This window comes from Lolium rigidum, chromosome 7 (assembly GCF_022539505.1).
Source record: "Lolium rigidum isolate FL_2022 chromosome 7, APGP_CSIRO_Lrig_0.1, whole genome shotgun sequence".
NCBI lineage: Eukaryota > Viridiplantae > Streptophyta > Magnoliopsida > Poales > Poaceae > Lolium > Lolium rigidum.
In genome coordinates, this window is record NC_061514.1 from 318,108,941 (window position 1) to 318,119,503 (window position 10,563).

At 46.2% G+C, this 10,563-nt stretch overlaps 1 protein-coding gene across 1 annotated transcript; it reads right to left on the reverse strand.

The window, feature by feature from the left end:
• Positions 1-3,260: 3,260 nt before the first annotated feature.
• LOC124674573 (nuclear poly(A) polymerase 3-like) lies at positions 3,261-8,600 on the reverse strand. Its single transcript, XM_047210617.1, has 10 exons — positions 8,364-8,600; positions 8,174-8,251; positions 7,968-8,066; positions 7,534-7,596; positions 7,295-7,456; positions 5,864-5,977; positions 5,545-5,607; positions 5,164-5,460; positions 4,302-4,466; positions 3,261-4,204 (listed from the first exon to the last, which is right to left on the reverse strand). Exons 1-10 carry the CDS (start codon positions 8,577-8,579, stop codon positions 3,875-3,877), a joined length of 1,587 nt encoding a protein of 528 aa, XP_047066573.1. The 5' UTR covers positions 8,580-8,600; the 3' UTR covers positions 3,261-3,874.
• Between the last annotated feature and the right edge of the window lie 1,963 nt (positions 8,601-10,563).

Consider the following 10,563-nt stretch of genomic DNA (forward strand, 5'->3'; position numbering starts at 1 on the left):
CATCGGTCAGGGATTTGTCATCTTCCGACCAGATGGAGGAATCATGTTCCTTTTTGTCCCACGTCGTTGGGGCAAGGATGTCATGCGCCGCCAACGAGCCCCACTCCGGCGTCGGCTCGCGAGAAGAGGAAGAGTCAGAGAGGACCGATGAGGTGGAGGAGGAAGAAGATGAAGACATGGCTATGGGAGATTGGGGGTTTTTTGGGTGCCGATGGCCAGAACAGAGCAAAGAGATGAAGTGGCAAACTGCTCAGGGCGTTTAAATAAAGGGGCTATAGTAGAAATTCAATGCCACAGCAGTTTCCGAGGAGGCGGTGCCCGAAGACAGCGGTCAAATCACGCGGAATAGTTGAGAAGACAGGGCATCATGATAAAAAATGCTGCGACGGTTCTGCTTTGCCATGACATGACCTGACGAAGAAGAACAGAGTGATTTTGGAATTATCAATTCCAAAACCAGGGGGGCATGTGTTATCACCGGAATTTGACCAGGTCAGAGGTGGGCCGCGATCAAGATGGGCTTAAAGATTATATATAGAAGAAATACGTGAATCGGCCTTACATGCAAAGTTTGGGCTAGTTTGCCCTTGTATCTGTAATATATTAGATCGTATCTTATATAGAAGTTAGAGTTTTACCCGTGCACGGTTAGGTGCACACCTAAATTAGAAAGTCCCCGGGACTATAAATATGTATCTAGGGTTTATGGAATAAACAACAACCAACGTTCAACACAAACAAATCTCGGCGCATCGCCAACTCCTTCGTCTCGAGGGTTTCTCCAGTAGCACCATGCTCGCCTAGATCGCATCTTGCGATCTAGGCAGCACAAGCCTATCTTGTTGTTCATGCGTTGCTCGTGCTGAAGCCTTTTTGATGGCGAGCAACGTAGTTATCTTAGGTGTGTTAGGGTTAGCATTGTTCTTCGTATCATATGTTGTCGTAGTGCAACCCTTATACATCTAGCCGCCCTTACACCTATCTTAGGTGTAGGGGCGGCACCCCGCTTGATCATGGTTTAGTAGATCCGATCCGTTACGGTTGCTCCTTGCTTCGCAAGGATTAGTTTAATATCTGCAATAGTTAGGCCCTACAAAGGGTTGGAGGATCCAGCGGCGTGTAGGGTGAAGTTCGCTAGCCCTAGAAAGGATGTTCCGAGGATCAACCTCGTGTTGGTTTTTAGGCCCTGTCTAGGATCGGCTTATGATCACCGTACGCGAGCGCGAGGCCCAATCGTGAGTAGGATGATCCGATTATGCGGTGAAAACCCTAAATCGTCGTAGATCTCATCAGCTTTATCTTGATCAAGCAGGACCACCATATATTCGGACACCTTGTTCGAATCATGGGTGGATCGGCTCTTTGAGCCGATTCACGAGGTAACCCGAGAGCCGATCGAGGCTCGTATTTAATGTTTACGTGTGTGCCCTGCAGAAACTAAGCGAGGCATCATCCAACACCTTCCCGACCGGGTATAGGTCAGGTGGCACGCCCTTGCGATAGCATCGGACGTGTGACCAGGAGGCTTTGCGGGCCGTCGCTCTGAGGGACTGGGGCCAGCCGCAGCCCTAGTTGTTCCCGGCTCTACTGTGTTGCCCGTCGCTGCCCGCCGGTGGGTTTCTGACGTCAACAGAGTTGCACATCGCCGATATTGTTGGTGACTACAAGAACAAGGCGAGTGAAAAAAAATTAAAGATGAGGAGAATAAGATGACATGCCATAGAAAAACAAATTTGCCTTCAATACATAGTTGGCGTAATTGTGATCTTAGTTGCGATTGTAATCACAATGATAGGTTTGTTTCGTGCTTAGTAGTGTTGTGGTTGAGTTTGTAGACGAACCGAACATGTTCCACAAAATGTGTGAGCCAATTATAAGATTTAGTGAGTTAAGTTTACGGATCGGTTAGGAACCACATTTCTTTAGAGGAGCAAATGTACTACGTTTACTCCTTTAAATTATAATGGATGGGTTAGGATGCTCTTAAGTCGTAATTCTTCTTTACCGTCGCATTTTTTAATAGTTTTCACGTATAATCTCAATGATGCTCAAAGTTCATATTGGCGTGATGCATCGGGCGTGATGCAGGAAGCATGACGGCATACAAATACCATAAAGGGTTCCATTTGTATGTTCAATAGTCTTAGTCATCTGGCCAGGCGATTTGTTATGTTCCATTTGAACGATCGCTTGTTTAACTTCATCCTCCTTAAAGGGGCTATTAAGACCGCATTCTACTCCTCTAAGGCGTACTTGAGCAATGTCACCAATTTGAGATTCGACCAAATAGAGTGCGCTCTCATCAGGAAGCTATCTGCTCATTTGATTGGTTCTTAATCTCAATCTCATGTTAAGATAACACTCTACTTTCAGCTATTTTATCAAGCTTGTCAAGATTAGAGATAAAAAAAATTCGTTTCTTTAGCTCCGCTTGTGTTTGGAGCCATCCACGAAGAAATTGACACAAATGTGTGGGTTTCATTATTTGAACATTGGATTGGTGTGTTCTCTTTTACAAGCTTACCTGAGATTGTACGAACTTGGTATAGCCAGCCTAATCCAAATTTGAAGTGGCGACGGTTTACCACTAAAAGCTGATGCACTCGAGATAACTAGAAATGGGGCATGGACCAACACTAGAGGAAACTTTGATTCCCATTTAGTCGTCACAGGTGCCCTATCGAGTTTCTCAAAAGTGGGTGTTTGTAAATCGTTAGCCCAAGTATATTGACGGCCACGGCGCTCCCTCTCTCAAGCTAAACTGTCAATTAGCATTGAAAAGAAAGGGTCACCGACTGTCAAAAGTATGATTGTTTTTATCTCGCTGACACAGAAGGATATTAAAATCACCACCGGTCATCATAGGGTAACAGTTTTCTTTTACTCCTATTGTACATAATTCTTCTTTTCAGATGTATATATGACACTGCATAGTTTTCAGATAACTACAATGGTGCCCAAAGTTTACATTGCAATGTTAAGATAATCCCAATAGTCTGAGTCATCACGCGTGACGCAGAAACCATGACGGCATACACCTACGATCTCCCTAGCTAAGCCATCATGTATTTGGGGCAAACGGCATCATCTGAACGAGCGCCCTGGACCATGTACGATTAGAGCAACAACAAAAAACCATCATGCAACAGTACGTTTGTATCTTCATCACCATCATGCCAAATACTGACACAGTTGCAATCAGCTAGCAGTCATCCGGGCCACCAGATAACCATCTGTACCAACTACTTACAGGTTTCAACTGATTTTCCAACTTCACAATCTATTCAGTACTGCTATGTATCCAGGGAGTTATTATTAGTTACAAATGAATGGTTCAGTGGCAAGGGATGCTCTGCTTACAACAGGTAGCAGCACATGCTAATGAGATCAACTATACATTGCCCTCTGGATGATTGGCACCCAGCAGGCATCAGAATTCACAACAAGAAACCCACACTTCGTCCTGGGTCCTGTAGAGAGATTACCTTCAATCTTCAATGGCTTCCCAGTTACCTTTCCACCCCACCTCCACAAAAGAAATTTACACTTGGGTACTGTGCACAATGTAAACCTTATATTTGACATGCTACTGCTATAGGCTAGTCTGGTATACTTTGTTTTCTGCGAGAAGCTATATCAATGTACTGACCAAGTACTACATACGCACTTGCACAGCCCCACCAGAACAGAACCAGGTCAGTTTCATGATCCTAGTACATGCAGGCTCATAAAAGAATACACTGGACTCTCCTGATCCTCTTTGCTAGGGGCAACGAAGAGCTGAAAAGAAAACCCCAGTCCGGAGTATCTTCCGAGTGATCATGTAAGATGCAGTTGATGCAAGAGAACAAGTCCCAGATGATCCACCAATATCCTAGCCAACTGCAGTCCAACAGTCAGTTGCTACCTGGTAGCCCACCATATGCATCGGCAGGTTCCAGGAGTACAATGAGTCACCATACATACTTTTTGGCAGCTCTGATTGCTCAACAAGGGACATTGTCAGCTCTGAATGTGTACATTTCACGTTTCCGTAGACATCATTGATGACATTTTTCATGAAATCTTCTTTCAGAGAGCTAATGTCAAGGCGAGTAAATGTATGAGAGATAAGGCCCCAGTGATATACAATGTTAGGCTTGATGACTGTATGATCAATTTCCTGTGACGAATCAGGATCACACTCAATGCCATTACTTTCCAGCTGCAGACAACAAGTTAAAATCATTCATATTTTCAGTAAAGGAACAGTTGAGTTGCATGAGTATGGAAGAAACAACAAAACAACTGAGCAAACAAACCTTCAGAATAAGGTACCGGAAGCGGGATTTCACCCATCCAGCCCAATCCTGTAGTTCTTCAGAAGTTGAAGCACATAGAGCAATGCGAAGAAAATACTTATATGTTGGCACATATGGGAAGGGTTCAAAAAGGCATGTCCACTCAAAATCATGCCTCCATAAGTCCTGCACCAGATATAAAAGAACTGTTGAGAGTTGATAACATAATTTCATAATTAAGCATTCAAGATGTCATATGTACACTGGGGTCTAGTACTAATTCTTAAGACAGGTCATGAAAAAGACAAGTATCACTAGTGAAAACTGATGAATGCATACTTTATCATGAGTTGCATTATGTGCAGTTTTGTAGAATTACTGTTAATCAGACAATGTGTATACTCACTCAAATGGTCCTGAACTAAAACTGGAACTGAGTCAATGTGCTAAATCTATAGTAAACGGCAAGTAAATGTGACCAAATTACTTGAAGTGAACAAGGAACATGAGACAAGTTTCATGTGTCAAGCTAGCACATGATAAATGGTTGACATGCCGTAGTACTACGGAACAATGGATTATCTGTAGTAGGAAAGGAGAACAGGAAAAGGTGATCAAGAGGTACAGGCATGCAGAAAAGATTTAGTTTATGTAAGCATAAGCAAGCTGACAAACCTCGCTTACATATCAGCAATGGTCACAATAAATGACTAAATATCTATAGCATATAGTGTTTTGGATGAAACCGCCTTTAAAATAATTAAACAAACCTCCAGATCACATGAAGGAAAAAAAAAGGCGCCCACTTTGGAATCTGACCACCACCAGATTTCAAAAGGCAGGAAGATCGCAACTATAAGTGAAACCATCTACACTTACTGACCTTTGTCAAAGTATAACCACGCATAAGCTCCTCTCTGATCTTCCTGAAGGTACCTGCTGTCATATTAGACACACAGAGCTCCGGTGGAGTACAAGGCATCACTATGGGCATTAAACACCCATCTGGACGCCTACATTTAAATGGCTGACCATGCAGGTCTACTGGAATTTGCCAAGGCCAGTTAGCAAATATCTCAAAGAACATGGTGAACAAACCATTGACAGAGGCATTAGGATATTTCTGACAAACATATGCTGCAAGAATCGCCAAATGAATCCCAGCAAAGAAACCAAGCAGCTGAAAGATGGCATAAGACATGAAATGGTTAGACCAGGTTACAGCTGAATCGCAATCAGTAGCGCATATTATTATACCACATACATGGCAATGAAGTCCTCGCCTCCTAGCCCATAGTTTTATGCATCGCAACAGAACTTGGAACGTCTGCATCATAACAATTGGCAGATGAATTGTTAATAAACAAAATTTGAGGTGAAAAACAACATCTGAAGTATTCTCGTGTAAAATTAATAATGAGCAATTCTACAGAATAGACAATAAAAGAGCTCAAGTAAATAAATTTAGAAAATTGTTAATTCACAAAAACTTCTTTAGAGAAAATTGTAGATTCAAAGTACAATTATGCAGCTGAAAAAAATGTGACCAAATGCTGGTAAATTAAATAAGAACAATTTGCGACCTCAGCATTCGGTACTAGCTGCACAATTTGCTCATTAACGCGAACTCCAGATAGACTCCTCAAGCTCCGTGCATCAAGTCTTCGAAGGAACTGAGGACTAGATGAATTTATAGCCTGCAAGAGCAAGTAAACTCATCAGAATATGGATACTATATTTTCTACATAGTACCAAGTGTGCATGAAAATCATGATAAAAATAATTTGGAGGACCATACTCATAACATGTTGATCGAACATAAAGTTGGTGACTTCATATGGGAGTAAGTGGTGGTTTCTAGGCCTGCTCAACATGAATTCTCAACTGAGTGCTTGGCTAAGAAAATATACATTTCTACCGTGCCACTGTTCGGTTGGGACTGAAGAGTGATCAAAACCTCATTCGACAGGCGTGCGATAAAAAAAATAACTAGTCACTGCCTGATCCAATTATTCAATAATAATTTCATAAGATTCAAAGGGGTGGGCATGTTATACGTCAACTAACAAGCAGATTTCACCCGCCATGGTTAATTTGGACAAGGTGCTACTAACAATGGATTGGAGCTAGATTTCCAGCTTTGTACTATGATAAACCTGGCGAGAATCGGTTCGGCTGATGCACAAGTTGAAACTACTAGTGACAACAAATTAACCGAAGTACAAGGTGTTCCTTTTTCGAGAACCAATGTTTTTTCACGCTTGTTTCAATAAACAGCTGATACGAGTGAAGAAAGATATTAGATGTCCCAGAATTTTTTTGCTAGGCAGGGGTCAAACTGTGGGGCTGATGTCAAGGAAAAGAAGTGAGATATTCTCACACAGGTACAGAAGCTTGATGCTCAGGATGAACAACATGGACCATCTAATCTTTTAAATGTGGTGTCAGATATAAGGCATGATTAGTGAAAATCTAAAGAGATGAGGAAACATATATACAACAGGTAGGCGTGCACAATGGTTGCTAGCTGAGTAACCGGTGACCCAAATCGCCAACCCAGCCTTTTTCCACACTGCGGTAAATGGTCATAAAAGAGAATGCTCTATCGTCTGTGCTGAGGATGGAGTGCAACTTTGCTTCCAAACAGGAAATTCAGGATCGTATTTACACACTCTACAACTTAATTTGGTTCTGAATGGAAGCCAGGTTCGACACCAGCAAAAGGTATCAGAGACCCAGGGACATGTTTGGTGATTTTAATTGCTTCATTTAAAGAGATTAAACTACAAGGTGATGCCCTTAGTTCCTCAGATCAGACTCCAGAGACACTTTGAGTATCACTATCTACAACAATATACTCTCATTTGCATATCAGAGGTAGGTCTGAAGGTCCTTAGTAAGCAGTTCACTGACAAGTTCGCTCCATTAATTAAGAATGTGATTGTAAAACAGTCAGACAGGCTTCCTAAACAGATAGATATATTTCAGAAGGGTTGGCAGCGCAACAAACTTGCCTGAACTGCATCAATAACATGGAGCTGGGCATACGTCAGATCAACTGAAATCCCGCTGAATGTGAATCGCATCAATGGAACCTTTGCATTTTCTACAGTCTGCAGTCCTGACACTTCCGGCCTGCGCTGAAGAATTTGTCGCAGAACAACAAAAAAGTGGTGCTGCAATCATAACAACATATGTTAGCATCCTGAAGTAAAGGTGGGGAGAAATCTGAAACGTAGATGGCACTACTTACCGGCAAATTTGCAATACATGGACCGACACAGAGCGCATCGATGTCAGACTCAGGTCCATGAGCCTAGAAAAACAGAACAAAAACTAGGTCAACAATGTCGCAAGGCATAACGCTAACAATGTCGCCTACAATTAACGCTGCAGAGAGCGATCTGCACAAAGGAGCAGGCGCTACAAACAGAAGACCATTTCTGCTTTTCCAGTACTGTCTCGCTAATAGCTATGCAATCTCCCTTCCTTGAAACATATGCTGGCTTAATTGGCAGAAGTTGTGAAGCATTGAACCTATGCAATACTACAAACATGAAATTGCATAGAATTTCGGCCTGGTGAAGTTGAAATACGGGATAATCCAACCAATGCGGCAGGGTAGTTACACAAACATAACTGCACACAAAGATTCTACCAAATCATTTCCCCCAATGTCTGGCTTACCCCTAGCGTGTAAGAACCGTAGGTGAGGACCGTAGCCGTGACCCGCCTCGGGGGCACCCTCTGCTCGAAGCCCACCGCCTTGGCCCACTCCATGACTATCTGCGAGAGCAAGCAGCAAAAACACGACGAATCAGACAGAACCTCAAGTAAACACGCGTACGCCGCAATGACCATTTTTTTCTAATTAGCCCCCGATTATTACGCACCTCTTTGAGCTTGCGGATGACCTGCTCCCTGGTCATGTCCTCCTCCGGGGTCGGGACGGCCCCCTCGTCCTCCAAGAACTACACCCAACCCAACAAGCGCACACGAAATTATTGAGTCAAAACCGATCGGAATTGCCGAAAGAAGTCAGGGGAATTGGGGGGTATGGTATGGTACGGGGAGCGCGCGAACCTGGCGGAGGGAGCTGCTCCGGCGGGAATCCATTTCGAAGAGGAGGGTGGACGGGACCTGGAAGGCGAGCGAGAAGGGAGGGAGCAGGTGGTACCCCGCGGGGAGAGGCGGCGGCGGCGGCGGAGGCGGGGCGTGGAAGACGGGTAGGGTTTGCGGCGCCTCGGGGGCCGGCGCCGGGGCGGCGGCGTAGGCCCAGACTGGGAGGTCCGGCGCCATTGCCGGCGGCAGAGGGTGGTACGCGGCTGCCGTGGTCGCGGACATCTGGGCGGGGGCGGGGGCGGCGACGATCGCCGGCGGCGGTGGGGCCGAGAGGAGGAGGGAGAAGGGGAAGGGAAATTTTCCTCTTTTGTGTTGTGAGTTTGGTTGGGGTTTTGGGGGGCGACGCCGGAGAAGGGAAAGGCGGCGGCGGTTTTATGCCGCGTGGGGTGGACAGCGGTGCTTCCAGAAAGTTCGGTTTCGCCCTGTCCAAACGAGGAAAGGAATTGGGGTACGAAAAGTCGTCGACACTGACACGCAGGCCTCGTGCACCCGGATGTGATAGAAAATTTTAATTGAGATAGAAATATGGCATAGCCTCCATTAGAGCATGTCTAACAGGCCCCTTATAACCCGCCCACCCCGTAAAATTCCGGCGAGATACAGGGCAGGCGTGGTTTGGGCCGTCTAGCAGGCCCCGTATTCGGGCCGCCCCGTTTCGGCGAAATACGGGGCTCAGGAAATCGGCCCCTCCGCCCCCTACTTATACTGGGCGCAGGTGCGAGTGAGGGGTTAACCCCTCACTCGCAACCCTAGCTCCGTCGTGCGCCGCCGCCTCCTCCTCCCCGCTCCGGCGAGCAATTCGTCCCAACCCCGCGCCGCATTCCACCCAATCTCAAGCATGGACTCCCGCCGCCGTAGTACCGCCTCGCCGGCGAGCGGATCGAAGCGATCCCGCTCGCCAGACAACATGGAGGATGCCTGGCGGCTTTTTTGCAAAAGATCCGCCGCCGGCAGCCGCCGGCAGCCGCCGCGCGGCCTGCAAGTACGACGGCGGGGAGTTCGTCCCGGCGAAGCTCCGCGACTTCACGCGGGGCGGCCGCTGGTACCACGAGGACCCGCCGCTCAAGCCGATGAGCGGACCGAAGTTCTCGGCGTGGCTCGCCGAGTGGGAGCGCCAACGCCGGGTGAACGAGGCGTGGAGGGCGACCATCGGGAGCACCAGCGGCGGAGGTGCCCCGCTCGCCGGCGAGGAGGAGGAGGAAGACGAGGACCAGGACCCCGCCTTCTTGAAGGCGATTAAAGAGTCCCTCAAGGACGCCGACGAGAAGAACAAGGCGGAGGAGGAAGAAAAGGCGGCGGCCATCGCCGCCGTGAAGGAGGCGGAGGCGCGGGCGGCGTAGACGCAGGCGGAGGCGGAGGCCGATGGGTTCATCATCGACCTCTCCGACTAGAAGTCGCGATCCGATCGTGCATTTTGTATGTATGTAGGTACGTCGATTTCTATGTATGATCGACGAACTATGAATGAAAGTTTCCTGGGTTTTAAATTTACAAATATACGGGGTCAAATACCGGTTCTGCTAGACGGAGCGGTGTCTGATCGACCATTTTTTTTATACGGGGCGAAATGCGAGCGTTATACGGGGCAGAAAAGTAAGGGGCCTGTTAGACATGATCTTACATCGTTGCAAACTGTTAAATTTCAATGGAACCCTATGACAAGGGATTAACTTGTCAATGCCTATGGATTATAGGCTAGGGTTTAGTTAGAAGTAGAGGGCAAGTAGATCTCGAAGGTTTCAGCCGAAAAGTACTCGACGAATATGAAAACTAGGGTTTGCAGACAATGATTCGATGATCTTCTCGTCCCTCGACCCCCCTTTATATAGGTGGAGCCGAGGGATTCGTGCTATACAAGGATTACGTAGTCCGGGACGGTTTCTAACTCATCCCGCCGGATTTACAAATAACACTTCCTATTACAACTCTATCTTTTCCTTAAATACATCTTGGGCTGTCGAGTCTTCTTATTCTTCGGGTAGTGGGCCTTCAATAAACCCCGGGTACTATATTAGGCAGGCCCATTTGGGATGCCTATGTCAGTAGCCCCCGAGATTTTGCTTGAATCGTAGAATCATGGAAAATCTCCACCGTCTATTTTTATTCGAAAGCTTTTAACTTTTATACTTTTTCTCATAAAATTCTATATTGTACAGGGATA